We start from the raw sequence: 16043 nt of genomic DNA, 5'->3' as shown, positions 1-16043 counted from the left end.
AAACAAACAGATTGTGAACAGCTTCTCAGTTGTTTGTCCATTACAGTTGGAGACTTAATGTAGATTATGTGCTGTTTTTGCTGAATGTAAATTACTAAATAATAATAATAATAACAATAATAATGCATTTAATTTGTACTGCACTTTTCATTTGCAGTGAATCTCAAAGTGCCACAGCTGTAAAAACATATAACATACAGAGAATAACAAGAGTTATGATGAAAAAGTCTTCCTGATTGTAAAGGCTTTTAAACCTGTTTTAAAAGAGTCTAGGGTCTGTGCTGCCCTCAGATGGTTAGGAAGGCTGTTGTTTGTAACTGTCTTGTAATCTTGATCTTAAAGTCTACTAACTGTCACTTGTCTCTTTGATATTTGAGCTTCACTGTGCAGAATTTGACATTTAAGGGCTGTGCTCACACTCTCTCACTCACCTGTAGCCTACCTGTGACCATGGTTTGTGACATCACCGCTAGTTCAGAAGCCAACCTGGTCCAGTATGCAACTTACACAACTTACACAATCTACACAAGTATGATGTGGAAACTTGAAGCCTGCAGTGCACACAGACCGAGAATGGACTTTTCAGTGAAGTATGATAAATCTTGCAGTTGAACATTTCAAGTAAACAATATTTGCATGTTCACATTTCTCAATAAGAGAGTAAATTACATATTTCATAATTTGGGTATCTGGGTAATTTAACATTTTCTCTCTTGAAAAAAGATTATTAATTAAAGCATAGCATTTTTATATATCTTAAATCATGTCTGAAGGGGGCATAATTAATAAAAACTAATAAGGATTGTTAAACTTTAGTTAAGTTTATTTTAAGTAACTCACACATACCTTACATATTCTGTACTTAATGTTTTTATTTGTTGGCCAACATTTACATTCATACGTTACATCTGTGATGAACTGAAATTAGCTGGTAATATTGGCCACACTGATTAGTCAGGATCTAGTTATTCAATTCAAGAACAGTTTTAATCAGAAACATGTCTAAATGTAAATGAACACACAAAGCTTCAAACCTTTACATTGTATTTGTTTTAATGAAAAGCGAACAGCAGTGTAGAGGAATGTGGTTCCACTTTAAATTTAATGCAAATATACAATGCAAACAGACCTACAAAGCCCCAAATTACTTCATCTATACACATCAAACCACTAAGGAGTTCTATATACACTTGCACGTAAGTTAGATACAAACACACGAGTTAAAAAAAAAAAATTCTAACAGGGCTGCCAAACAACACTGTGTCCCTCCAAAACAAGAATACCTGTACAGTGTGCATTATCAGCACATGCAAATGTGAGTAGAGGGTCATGCAAAAGGTGAAAAATCAAAACAAGACACAGAATAAAAAATGTTGTACATGTTAAATATATCATTCAAGTTGTGTGTGTGTGTAAGAGTATTTTGGCTTCCAGTGCATGACTCCTTTGCCACCAATATCTTATGGGTTCAGTAATTAAGTCTATACATCTCCAGTCTGCGTTTGTTATCATTAGCACCAGCTTCAAAGCAACCCTGTTATCTACATCAAGCTCAATAAATAGATTGTTATTGTGTTATTGTGTATCATTTCCTTCAAGTCCAGACCTGGTTCCCATCTACTTCATAAGAGTTACTTTAAAATTTAGAATAAAGTTGTCAAACTTAAATCAGCTTGGTATAAAAGTGGTGCGAAATTCCAAAACTTAAATATTTCACATTAGTTATAATGAGAACAAAAAATAAAAATAAAGCACTAAATTATCACTTCACGTTAATGACGAGACGAGAGGAAATTAGTGAGGACTGTAAAGAAAAAAAAGAGAAGAGAAGGGAACATATCAGCTTTAAAATCATACAAATAATTAAGAACATACTTTTTCTTCCTTTTCAAACAACATTCCATGAGAATATATAGAGTTTATAAATATTAATTTATGTGTCATGTACATCTTCATCCTTATGCCATTAGAAGTTATTGTACTGGGTAAAAGCGTTCTGATGTCAGAGCATCAAGCAGTACATCCATATGAATCAGTCCAGCATGCCTTTCCAGAGGCAGAGGAGAGGGAGTATTGGCATCATATACAGTAATACACGTATTATTTACAGCTGTGACAAGCAAGCTCGAGATATTCCTCTGGTAGCTCTAGAGAATCATAACACATGTTAAGTTATGTTTCCGTTGTTGCCATGCAGAGTTACACGAGCAGGCTGAAAGGGAGAGTTAAGTTTGAGAAAACAGACAGATTGAAGGTGGAGGGTATTTCTAGCACTAACTTCTTCTCTTCAGGCAAATCTGGTCGGCTTCAATATTAAGCGCTACTGATACCTTTCCTCGCTCTCTCTTTTCTGTTTTAATCTCTGTGGCAAGGCACGGCTGAGTGCCAAGCACCCACAGGATAACATGATTTCTACTATACGTGACAAGCCAAACTGGAAGTTGGGTTTTTTTTAGATAATGTAGACATCTGTGTTAGTAGAAGCAGATGACAGTTAGTGCAAGCAGTGTTCAAAGTTGAGGAAAAGAGAGACAGATCATGATGCTCTCAGCTGCTTTTTTTAATGACATCCACAGCCCTACTATCTGTTTAAAAGTTGAACTGCGTGTATGATAGGAGAGGATACAAAGAGTATTATGGGGGGTAAAAAAAAAAAAAGTGAAGAAAAAGTTGAAGGAATCAGAGGTAACGGGCAATGTTAGCAACGTTTCACAATGAAGGGAGGCATTCTCCATCTCCCTTCTGTTATCGCTAAGGTGCAGCTTTATTCACGGGAGCGTCCCACAATAGCCAGGATGTAGAGGAAAATGTTGATGATGTCAGTGTAGAGGTTGAGGGCAGCAAAAATATACTCCTCTGGACTCAGAGCCAGCTTCTTGTTGCCTAGGAGGAGCTGAGTGTCCACAGCCAAAAACTGCAGAGAGGAAAGAAGGATGGCATTAGTTATTTTGAGAGGCATCCACACTTCAGATCAAAGCTGAGTGATGTAGAAATTATTCTTTTCAGCTATCAGAACAGATGCGGTTGTGACATCCATCAAATAAAGCTATGTACCTACATAAACCAAGCCCATAAAACAAAGGCAGCACAGATGATCCATGTTGTTTAGAAGTATTTTCAGTAAGCACATTACAGCTTGCGGTAAATGTGATGAGATAGATTTACAAGCATATAAAAGGGGTACATTGTCATTTCTATTCAGTCTCAAGGCTTTGAGACAACATGGAGGTTGTACTAGATAGTTACTTAGTAACACTACAGTGAAATGCTTTCTTGGCTTTTCCTTTCACTCTCAAAACTCTACTTGTTTTCCACCTACATGTATTGCGTTTTAACACTGGTATATTCAAGGCTGACAGAGTCATCTCTCCTACCAGGTCTGAAGAATTTAGCCTTTAACCATCATATACACCACATCACATCCCCACTGGGTAAATTCTACTTTTCATGGTGTCCATGAATGCATGATAGTCATATAAAGTTAGTGACCCACTTTCCACTTGCTAACCATGAATCTTTTTCCTACCCAGTTTTTGCTTTGCTCTTTAACATTCTGCAGATGTAATTATCCTTTATTGAGCAGAATAAAGTTCACTGTGAGGTGGAAAAACCAGCCGTGTGCCAGTGGTGATGGCTGTCTGGTAACTGAGTCCAGACTACTGGACACCACTACCACAAATATCAAATTACCCTCCTGGAGAGTTAACATGCAACAGATGACATTTGACATTTTCAACATAACAGCACGCCAGTTGACATATAATGGACGAAAGCTGTTTCTGTTCCCGGACCTCACCGCCAGTGAAGCCAAGAAGAGAGCGGCTTTCTGGGATGTCCGAAAGTGAGATCAAGGGAACCCGTTTTAGATTTCAATACCCTGCTAAGTTCCAAGTGGCTCTACTGGGGGAAGCCGAATGCTTTTTCACTGATCCCAAAACGGTAATGGATAATGCTACACTGGTTTAATCAAAAATAGATTTTCTTTTTTTAATGTAAGGCTCTTGTTCAATATCATCTATCACCCCTCAGATTCTCCAGTTCCAGAGGTATTAATTTCCACAGATACGGATAAAAGCTTTTCATAGGGTGGACTGAAGATATTTATTTCATATTCTTAAAAGATTTGGGTTTGGCACCACATTTATTTCTTAGATGAGGTTACTATACACAGCACCAGTTTCTTCATTCCGTACTATTTATATCTACTCTAAGCAGTTAGATAGACTTAACATGCTCTTGTTATCATGACTCTTATTACCTTCAACTTTAATCACCATTTCTTTGTATCCATTTAGTTAAGTTTGTGTATACAAGTTATTTTATAACTACTTTTATTTATTTTCAGGTTTTTTTCTTTTCCTTATGTATTTATCATTTGTAAACGTACTTTACTGTCATTTTTGTTGTTGTTTTTTTTTGTTTTGGAAAAAACAATTAAAAAAAAGAAAACCTGAGTGTGAAACTTACGCAGGTAAACAGAAGGGCCCCCAGTGAGGCATAGACGATGTGCAAGATCCTGTGGCGGATGAAGATGCAGAGGATGGAGAAGAGCAACAGCACGATCAGGCAAACAAACAGTACGCCCCGACAGGAAGTGAAGTCATACTTGCTCTGTAGTGAAAAAGGAGAGAAAACAGGGACTCAGGAAAGACTAACAACAGTAATATATATTTAATACATCTATTTTTTATATATTTAGCTCTTCAAACCAATTTAACTAGCAGCTATACTAAAGCAATAATGATATTCCAGAGTGTGAGTACAGTCTGTGAGACTTACTAGAATGAACAAAGCTACGTCAAAAACTAATCAGATGAAATTCTCACTGTTTCTTCCCCAGTAGTTGAAAAAATGAAGAAATGGAGAAATGTTGTTGTCTGTGTGCGTTTAGACATTTAAATGCGTTTAAATTAAAACAGCTGTTTGTGTGTGCGGACCTGTAGTGAGAAGAGGACGACAGTGAAGCAGACCACAGCAGTGATGCCCACAGCCATGATGACAGTCTCTGTGTCGTAGAAGCTGGCTATCATTCCCACCATGTAGGAGAGACTCAGGGTCAGGATGGACTGCAAAAAAAACATTTATTACATGTTTTAACATGTTTTAGACTTAAATGACAAGTTTCAAGTGCTCTTACAAAGGATGTACCTTTGCGGCTTTTAACATTTGGTCTTGCTAGAAGGTATGAATCAGTTTAGTTACAGTATAAACAAACTATCACGATAGGTAATTCATGCATAGTTATTAATTGGTGTTCTTACCAGTGCAACCAGGTTCCAGGGGTGCTTACGGCGGAAGTCTCCACAGCAGCTGAGGACAATCAGAGCCACAAAGAAAACGGCGTAGGACACGTAGTATGTCCATGGATTATGTCGCACAAATTTCTTGGCATCATCGACAAAGGTGAAGACCGCAACAAAGGAGAAAGTGACCATCAGCTGCACTGTGAGAACCAAGAAGACCTGGTGGAGAACAGGTGGTCTTGTTATAATATTAATGCAACTTTTATTACACACATATATTTGTTTCTTTATCATCTATTTTATCTGTTGGACACAGTGAAGAACTTACTTTTCTGATGAAGGCTTGTCGGATACTCTTGTCCTCAAAGCCGGAGTTGGTGAACTCATCATTGTCGTAGTAAGATGGAGGCCCATCACCATGGTAACCAGGACTGCCTGCAGGTGCTGGCAAATGACAACGACAGTAAGACAATTAAGGGTTAAAACTAGGCTTAACAAATGGACACATGTCATGTAGTACTGATCATTTCATTGATTGCCCATTCATCTGCGCTCAGTCTGATCTGAACTGGAACCAGTAATGTGTTTTCTTGTTGACCTGGATAAAAACATGCTTGCAAATGCCTTTAGTGTGGAAATCCATTTACAGAAAAAATTCCATCCAAACTGGTGACTCTCACATGGAAAAATGAAACAACTTTATGGAGCGGAGAGGACAACTTTTGGAAGCGACTTCAGCTGAGCACATTGTTTTTTGTCAAAATAAAGTCATAAAGGAACATAAGCTGAACCAAATGACATGATGTGCTCACTTTCATAGAGATACAGCCGATCTGACACAATCAGGTTTCTATTAACAAAGAATAAAGTGGCCCAGAAAGGGAAAAGTCTCCTCGTAAAAGTTTCTAATCTCTAGTTGAACAACTCACCAATGGGGTCTCCAGGAAAGCCTGGCTGCGTGGTTCCTTGCTGATAAGGCCCCTGAGGGTAGGGTCCCTGTGGGTAGGGCATCTGAGGGTAAGGCATCTGCGGGTACGGACCAGGGACGAAACCTGGGCCTGCCTGGGGGAAGCCCGGCTGCCCGTAGCCGGCTGCTGGTGGGTAGGGTCCCCCAGGGGCCTGGCTGTAGTTAGGAGGGGGCACGCCAAAACCTGGCTGAGGGGGTCCATAGACGTTGTTATGGAGTGGGTTAGTCTCACCCATAACGGGGTATCCACTCTTGTCCTGGGACATGGTGTGGGGGAAGGCTCACTCTGCTGCAAGAACAATCTATGAAAAGGAGAAAAGTAGAATTGTGTTGAATTGTCTTTATTACATCTCAAAAAGTCCCAGACGGAAGCAGAGAAAAAGTAATGACGGTACATCATCTGGGCCAAACTGGCAAAGACACAAACGCTATATCTGCCTGATTAAAAAGGTGACAGGCAATCAAAGAGCGCAACAAGAAGAGATGACAGAGAGAGAGGCAGAGCTACATCACGTTATCTCTCTGTTTCATAAACTAAATTATATTATTTCATGCTATTTTACCTTTCTTTTGGGGATTTTTTATTCTACCCAAATATGCCTTTTATTCACTCAGTAACAGATAAAATCAAATTTGATTGGTCTTAGTCATTGTCTAAGAGAAAAAAACAGATGTCAATGCAGAATCTTCTAAAGCTTTCAAGGCTTTGAGAAAGAGATGGCAGTCTCGGAAAACCAGGTGGTGGGGGATCATGAGGAAAAAGCTGAAAAGAGAGAAAGAAGTACCACCACGGGCCCTGTCAACTGCAAAAAGTGCTGCACAACTGCAGTAGTGAGAGTACATAAAACTGGAAGAGACCAGGGCAGGAAGAGACTGGAAGAGATGAAGAACAGCTGGCTGTTGTCAAGGCCTTCAAAGCTTTGAAGTGGATCAGGGAGATCCACAACGTGAGCATCGGAGGGGAGAATACAACGACAGGACGTCAGTAAAATGAGGGAAAGAGTTTGATTTCAGTGATGAATTTAAAAGCCAATGATAAGACAAGTATTACTTGATATAATATAAAGTAATGATAATGAAATAATACATTATGAAAGTTATGTGTTGATTTGAATCAACTGAATGCTTAATTATTGTTTAATCTTGAGAAATCTGTGTAAGAGACCAGAGAGGATGTGAAGGTATTGAACTATTTGGGAAAAGCACCCAGAGACACGGATAGTCCAAGGAAAGGGAAGTACCCGGTTAAAGTTGCAAGAAAACAGTTTTCAACATCAAAGAGTTGGCTAATAATGATTGGTACAACAGGAGGGTAAATGCCTCAATACATTCTGGGTTTGAGGTCAAGTATGGAAACAACGTTATGTTGACAGGCAAGTCGCCTGTTGCTCCATTCACTCGCAACCTTTGTCTCTATATGAACATCCGCTGTCGGATCATTTCGCAGGATTCGACAAAAAGGCACAAAGATCCAGAGTTTTATAGGAAGTCAGGGGAGAGCTTCTTGACTGCAACAAGCAGCAGTCTTTAACTGTTAACTGTTGAGATCAGCCTTATCCCCTAGTTCATAGAATCTGCTGAGCAATTTTAAGACAAAAGGTGATTATGGATAAATATGTTTGATTTATTACTGGCTTATTACTTGTTTTCTGTATTATAGCATGTTTAAATACAACCCAATTGTATCCAACTGTAGAAAATAATATCCAAATATTAAAAGTAAAACCAAGTCTATAAATATGTTTCTTTTTATTTATTTTGTATTATATTTAAAGTATTTTTTGCTGTTTCTCTCTTGGTGAATAGACCATTATGAATGTGACATACACATAAAAAGTTAAAGTGATGAAAGGCTGCTTCTGCTGCCAAAGCGAAGAGGAGATGAGAGAGAGGAGAAGATAAGAAGTTTAATGTTTAATGGTATTTCACTGGGAAGCAGAGAGCGGCAGCAAGTGATCTAATATATGAAAATAAGCCACAGGTTAGAGAGCCACTATAAAAACCAGATAAGACACCTAACGTGAGAAGAACAGTCAGGGGAGGAACATCTGAATGTTATGACCAAATTACAGTATCTAAACGACACACCCACTTCACTACACAACACATCCACTTGGTTAGGTTTAGGCATGAGGGGGTGGGGGGTTGGTTAGGGGTCAGGGGTCAGATAGACCCTTCTAATTTTGACTGTTACTAAGGAAGTAGGCAGAAGGAGGCAGAAGGGGCACAACACTCATATTGATAATAATAATAATTGTGTGTGTATTTATAAAAGATAATTAACCACCTCGGTTAATTAACGTACCCACAATGTAACTTTAACTACAACTTGGTACATATTGGATGTATATAATTAGTCTTTTAGTGTTATCAGGTTGACTTTAATTAATGTCACTCAGGGCTGCAACTACTCATTATTTTCATGAGCAGCTTTTCTCAATTAATCTATTATTAATTTGGTGTGTAAAACACTGGTAAAACTGAAGACATTTAGCATTTGTAAGCAGTATATAAACAGTTAAATAATCACACACTATCATGTAGTTGTTAGATATAAGATATAAGAGTTGATTAATGTATAGTCAACAACTATAACTCCTGTGGTCGTACGTTACTATATGCTATGTTATATAAAAAGATAATGAATGCAAATATAGTAAAACACAGCTGTAATAAAATAAAAAAATATCTTCATAAAGTAAGTTTTAATTGTTGACAGATACTGCGCATTTTTGTGTGCATTAGTCTCATAATTTTTACTGTTTGCATTTGTAGTATTTGTATTTGTATTATCAGCTCGTCAGTCATCTGTAAAGCACTTTGAAAGCACTAACCTGTATGACAGGTGCCATACAATGTTTTATTGACTGATATATATTATTGATTGATATGATTGTTTTTAAATGCTAAATAAGGGGGATCTAAAGTAAAGTATTACCAAAATGCCAGAAAATAGTTTAAAAAAAATCACAATTTTCAATTGTATGATTGGTCTAACCAAGAGTCCAAAACATCGATATATTCAGTTTACTGTTTATATAAAACAAGGAAAAGCTGAAGGAGCTGGAAGAAGGAAACTTCTTATTTTGCTTAAAAAGTGACCTAAACAATGAATTGAGGGCAACAGATTAATTTTCTGACTATTAATAGTTACAGCTCTGATGTCAGTTTTAGTCAGCATGTGGTGGATTGTGGTGGTGGTAGGGGAAGTTAGTGGGAAAAATGAAACAACCCCTGAACTTTATGTGTGATTCAAGTTTTGTGGAAGTAATCATTTTCAAATTAGTTTGTCATTTTGAAACTTTCCCAAGAAAAAGGCTCAAACAGAGGTCTACAAGCTGTGATTTCTTAATAACCTGATCTGAGTGGAAACTTACACACAGGCTTCATACCTAAATACAACCAATCGCACACACTGTCTGTATGGACTTAACCAGCAGATACCCTAACGCAGGGAGGGACACAGTGAGAGAAGTAAGGAGGCTAAAAAAACGTCCTCACCAGTGCTGACAGTGTTACCATGGACGCAGGTGGTGCCTTGGTAACCAAATGCATTATTAATCTGCTTTGCTTCAGGAAGAGACCTGACATATTGACCATTACTGCGGTGTCCCCTCCCCCCACCAGGCCCCTGCAGAGGCCTGGTCAACAGGTTTCTGTTCCATTTACATCACAATCTATAGCGCTAATGAGGCATCTGCATGCATGACACAGAGCTGCTCACTTGAAAAGAGCAATCTCTCTGCATGTGAGGCGTACAAAGGTCAGCTTTACAAGGTTGATTAGTGCTTTCAGATTGCCTGATGTCAGACAGTGTTGTCAACTCGTCACACTTCATTCCAGTCAACTCGTCTGGAGAGTTGGTGGATTCAAAGGTCTGGACCCCGGCAAGCTTTCAAATGTTCAGTGCAGATCTAGTATACAGGCCTACAGTGCCAAAAAAGCCATTCCCCTAATTGCTGACTTCAAAAAAAGCAGGTATAGTGAGCGGCAGACTGAGTTCACACGGTGCATAAGCTACGTGCTGTTCAAACTACAGCTACTGCATGTATACAGCTGTGTGTATAACGCATACATGCGCAAACACACACTAAAAGTCCCCACGCTGTTTCTTTCGCACACACCACAAACCAAATAAATGCATACAAGTACGAAAAAAAAAAAATCTTGTTTACTGTTTTGCATGCTCCCTCCCTCCATCCTCCTCCTCCCCTCTCACCAGGCCGCACTGAATTAACAGCTAGCGTTACACAACACTGCTCTATTTCACTCTGGCAAACACATCCAGACTCCTAGTGTGTGTCCTCATGATCCCTGTCTGTCCATCACTAGGACAGTGCGGTGAGAGACCGCAGACAAACATGGTCGAGTGCTGGCTCCGCTTCATACTGACAGTCTCCATTAAGATCATAACAGATTACAATCATTATCTGAGGAGCCAAATCCCTCCCGGCTTTCTGGACAACAATGGTTGTGTAAGGGGGCTTACCGTACTAACACTGCAGCAGTTTTGCTGAATTACTTGAAAGATTTATCTATCAGTAAACTGTTTGTACTGTAGTCAGGATTGTTTTACCTAAAAGGATCGCTCACTTGATCTGAATTGACAAACAACACCCTCCTCAACAACTCTGTGACACAACAAAGTTTCTGTATGCTTGTGTCACACAGGGCAGGATATCTATCTGTCTACTGAACCAACCAAGACATGTAACTGAGTAACCCGACACTCCTTAAGCAATCATGTGACATACGCAGTCAAAGCATGTGATCCCCCGCCAGTCCAATGTTCATGTTAAACCTTAAGGTTTGTAACTCAACACTTGACAGGACTGTCATTCATGTTGTATAAAGGGGGCTGGGCAATATGGCTGAAATCACATTACAACATCAACATTAATTTAATTTTGCTTCAACAACAATACAATAATCTGGACTCCACTGAGACCAAACTAACTCTTCAATGTGTAAAACAAAAACTTCATTTATAATTACAGCTCCAGTCCTCATTCATAATCTTATTTCCAAATTGTAGTCAATCTTAAGATTGTTTAACATAAGCAGCTTCACATTGACAGGGTTTCTTAAGTACTGAATCAATCGCTATTGGTCTGTTTTTATCTGTGTTTAATCTGTGTATGATGGATTACCTGATATATGCATGAAGTCACAACAGCTTGGTCAGTACAGAGTCAGATGGCCTTCTCCGCTGATATTTTGACAACAAGATTATTTTAACATGTGTCTCAGACATCGGAACAACAGCTGTAATCACTAAAAAAAGCACCTGGTTTCATAAATTTCAAATGTGAAGGGAATAATTACCAAACCTACACAAAGACCCTGGTTTTGTATAAAGCAAACATATACTGATAAAAGATATAAACTAACTTCTAACCTTTCTCTCCACCAGATGACTGGCTGGGTTCATAAAAAGTGCACAAGAGCAATTTAGAAACCACAATAGTTTCACTTCACTCTGTTTGAGGAGAAATGAAAGTGAATCCAGTAAATATAGTTTAGTTTTGGAGGTTTTTTGGAGAGGTTACAGTTTGAGGCAGTGTTTGTACAGCTTTACAAGCATTACGTTGGAGATTTCAAATCCTCTTAGGAGAGACGCCCCGACGCTGAGGATAAAGACAGTGCCACTATCCCTGGCTTCTGCTGATAGCTATCGCTGGGGGAATTAGGTTAAAGGGAGGGATTCAGTGGGCTCGCCAGAAAGCCACGTTAACACAATTAGGTTAGCACAATACCTCGACAAACCCATGTACAACATGCTATGTGCATGCCTGAGCAACAGGAAACAGGAAACAAAGTGATACAACAGGAACAGCCACACAAAACCGTGGGGCCTATACAGAGGTCACCATGTCATAATAAGTGACGCCAAAACAAGTTGTGATCTTTGATGGGGGGTGATTTAGACAGAGTTAAGTATAACTTGACAATCCCCCTCCTTTCAAAGATTTAGTGTAACATTTTGAACGTGCAGTACTTCCTAAATGCTATGAAACAACATCAGATTACTGAGCGATATCATCATAAATAACGTGCTGTTTCACAGTCACATGATGAGGATGTGACTCTGCATGAAAAACCATCACATGGTTGTTTCACACACGCTGCACCAACAACAGAACCAGCTGATTTTTAAACAAACTCCTCAAAGCGCTCAGTGTACAATGATAATATTTTGAGTACTATTATGAAACTTTCACTGGGACAATCTAGCTGATTAAATCCTACGCCGTGTTGCTGCCTGCCAACGCAGCAGTCTGGCAAGATGTTGTCTCAGCAGCAGCTCCGGACCGCTATGTCAGACCTGCAGACACCTCGCCTCATGACAATTTGTTACACTTTACGCAGGTTTGCAAAATACGACAAAATACTGCTGCCACAGTGAACACAAATCTGCTTAGTTTCTCAGAAAAAAATACTTGCTATAATGACAAAATGATTTTATTAACATAATTTCAAGTTGTTCTACTATTTTTGTCTTTTCCTGTATTGATTGAATGTTTTTTCTTATTATTACAACAAATGTTTCTAGTTTCTCCAACAATATACCATGTTATGTTGTTACTACAATTAGTTTCCCATAACAAAAATATCACATAACAACATTTCTTGTTATAATAAAAGAGTTGGCATGTTGTAATAACAAGAAATAACAGAAAGAAACCACTTTGTTATAAGATATTTATCACTAGCATAAAATTAAACTATTCACTCCTTACACTGTGAGCAGTTGCCAATTTCAGGAGGTGGAGTTGGCAGCATAGCTCAGCTTTATTGCTCCTGCCTGGTCATTATAAGCCGACTGATCTTCCAGATCTTACCAAACAGAACTGTAGTGTAAGCAAAAACAGACTTATCTAAAATGTTCCACTTTCATACTCTCCAATTTCCATCAACAGCAAAAGAGAAAGAGCACATAAAGGGTTCCTGCAGGATCACTGCAATAGAGATTGAGTAATCCTGGACTTAAACGTCTGTTTCACAGCCAGATGGTGACAGAACAGCGAAAACATCCACTAACCTCGCTTATTAGAACCCATCTCACCTTGTTCGTTCATTAAATGATTACCCACAACCAACAATTTTACTGTAACCCTCAAATTTAATAAGAAATGAATCATTTAAAATCCCTGAACAACTGTATTATTCGTTCTGCATGGTATCATGCATGTCCCGGTAACGAGCTGTCAGGGCGGAACAGAGAGACTGATCATGAGAGTCGATGGACTTGTTTCCATCATATCACTCAGATATATTATTTCAACCTTGCCCAACACAGGGTTGTAAATAGGGAACTTAACCTCTGTCAGCCTATAAATAAAGAACATTTATTGGTGAGTTGATGGGCAAAATATGGGATCTAGACTATAAATAGCAAAGGAACCTGTTGAGAGAAACAACAAGTGATAAATAAATAAATGTTTAGTGACAATTTACTGATCTTATCAAGGTTCTATCTAAGATTGGCCGATATCATTTTTTTTCTAAATCTTTTTCTTCTCTGATAGAACCATGCAAGAATTACAATATGCTTGTACTGTATACGTGTATACGTACAATGGGGGCAAGTCATCCACTTATCACAGAGTCGGTGGTTCGATCCCCAGCTCCTCCTGTATCATGCAAAATGCGAGCACTTTGCATTGTATCTTGCTGCCAACGGTGTGTGTGTGTGTGTGTGTGTGTGTGTGTGTGTGTGAATGGGTGAATGAGAGTAAAATTGTAATGCAATTTGGATAAAACCGCTGTATCAATGCAGCCTCTGTCTAGTCATTTACCATAATATGAATCAATAGTAATTAGTCAACTATCAGAGATTTTGCATAACCATTTGTTCTCGACCATTGTGAGCAACGCTGCAAATCGATGAGCAGGACTGATGTATGGCAGTATTGTTTGTGTTAAAATATTCTGATTTGTCAGGTATCTAATTCAATGGGTTGGCTAAAAACAAACATTCCTATATTTTCATTACCAATTAGATTCCTTTTCTTGATTACTCAACACGTCCAGAAAGTGTCCATCATATTTTCCAGAGCGCACAGTGACGTCCTTAAAAGGTAGAGTCAGCGATTCTTATCCAATACACTTTTAGTCAAATTCAGCAAATGTCTCCTCATGCTCCTTTAGCTGTTCGTTCTGTGTACACGCTGAAAAAAAGAATCTGGTGTTTGTACACAGCCCTGACTCTGTAAATGGGAAACAAACAGAGTGGCTCAGCCCAAACCACACAACATCATTCTAGCCAATCAGCAACACGGGGCGTTTGTGCTCGTGCACAAGAAACGGTGAAGGGGAGGGGAGATGCTATATTTCTCTTGTGGTCAGCTAGCCTAGTTGTTAGTGCCGCTGCCTTGGCAATGCATTTCCATTAATTTGGGGGGTGGAGTTCCTGAAGGAGCAGGAAAGGAGGGGTATGTTTGTTTGGCTGCAAATATCAACAATCTTTCTCCAGAATCACTGACTCCTTTAAATGTCTTATTTTGTCCGACCAACAATGCAACTAGAGGAAGTAGAATATGAACTATAATTTAGCATAGTTAAAATATCACACTATTTATGTAGAAAAAGAAGTAATAAATATGATTGAAAATGATATCTGTCTGATTTTGCCAATATCTGACAGGTATATTACGTATTAATAACCTACATTTATAAAAAAGAAGTAAAAAGATTTTATTCAATGTAACATTAATGACTTACATGCAAGGGAGACTAAAATAAAACCACTTTAAACCACAAAGTAAATCTCAACCTGAGGTCTGGGGACCCCCAGGGGTCCTTGAGGAGGTTCCAGGGGGTCCCCAGAAAAATGGAGAATATTTTAATTTCACTATTATTTCAGTGACTAGACGTTATTTGAGAGAATGTATCAGAATGACTGTTCACACTCTTCACTGTTAATCTGCCAAACTACAGTATAGACAGTTATGTAAATAACTCAGTCTTATCAGATGGATCCCTGAGACTACATCTTATCAAATACGGGTCCGTGGCCTGGTGTGTATCAATTTGGGGGTCTTTCACAAGGTTGAAAACCACTGGTTTAGAGGTTATTGTGCAAATGAAAACCAAAACAGAAACATGACTGCAGAAAATAAACCAGCCAGCCTCGTTATTATGAAGCACCTGCAGCGGGCGCACCTCATCATCAAGGCCTCTGTAGTGCAGATAAATGCGACACACCGACCATCTGTTTCATCAAACTCACAAAAAATTAAGCCCCAGTCTAGCAACACCGCCATTAAAGCTGAATATGGATAAACAGCCTTTGAACAGACGATAGACCTCAAATAGACGATAACGTTAGACATGAAATATCCCTTGAATAAATTATATTTGAGGACGGTGACCACACGCCGCGCCCCCCACCCACCAACCCCACGTTTACAGAGCTCCCTCTGCAGCCGGGACTACTTTGTTTTAGTGTGACTAGCTGCTTGTTTTAAGATAACCACCGCTGCAGTAACGGCGTCTGTTTTGATAACGGCTTTCTAACTTGCTGACGCTAAATGACGGTTGGCCCACAGACTGGATGCTGATAATGTCGCTAACCGAAGCGCTGCTCGCTAGCTGCACATTTAATGAGAAAAAAAATTATTTCTACTAACAGAACACACACAGGCATAACATCTCCTCGGCACACTTTCATCCTTACCTTTTCCTTTTTGTCGTTATAGACCGTCCAGAGGTGTTTATTTCAGAGTAACTGCCGACATAGACTGCGCCTCCTGCTCCTCCAAGAGACTAACTGAACTGGGTCGAGAGCCGGTGACGTCACCGCACGACGTCGTCACGTCACATGATGTGTG

General features: G+C 39.0%; 1 protein-coding gene across 1 annotated transcript; it reads right to left on the bottom strand.

Annotated features, from left to right (window-relative positions):
• Positions 1 to 1035: 1035 nt before the first annotated feature.
• On the bottom strand, positions 1036 to 16010 carry grinaa (glutamate receptor, ionotropic, N-methyl D-aspartate-associated protein 1a (glutamate binding)). Its single transcript, XM_042436005.1, has 7 exons — positions 15890 to 16010; positions 6173 to 6512; positions 5572 to 5687; positions 5262 to 5462; positions 4938 to 5066; positions 4468 to 4611; positions 1036 to 2914 (listed from the first exon to the last, which is right to left on the bottom strand). The coding sequence occupies exons 2-7, from the start codon at positions 6474 to 6476 to the stop codon at positions 2765 to 2767; spliced, it is 1044 nt and encodes a 347-aa protein (XP_042291939.1). The 5' UTR covers positions 6477 to 6512; positions 15890 to 16010; the 3' UTR covers positions 1036 to 2764.
• Positions 16011 to 16043: the final 33 nt, after the last annotated feature.

This window comes from Thunnus maccoyii, chromosome 15 (assembly GCF_910596095.1).
Source record: "Thunnus maccoyii chromosome 15, fThuMac1.1, whole genome shotgun sequence".
Classification (NCBI taxonomy): Eukaryota; Metazoa; Chordata; class Actinopteri; order Scombriformes; family Scombridae; genus Thunnus; species Thunnus maccoyii.
The sequence above is the reverse complement of the archived record's forward strand: the minus strand, read 5'-3'. Positions and strand labels throughout refer to the sequence as shown.

Coding starts and splice junctions, on each gene's coding strand:
- grinaa (XM_042436005.1), bottom strand. CDS start 6,476: ATGTCCCAGGACAAGAGTGGATACCCCGTTATGGGTGAGACTAACCCA. Junction 5,688..6,172: donor CTTTCCTGGAGACCCCATTG/GTGAGTTGTTCA, acceptor GTCATTTGCCAG/CACCTGCAGGCAGTCCTGGT. Junction 4,612..4,937: donor TCGTCCTCTTCTCACTACAG/GTCCGCACACAC, acceptor TTTTCACTACAG/AGCAAGTATGACTTCACTTC.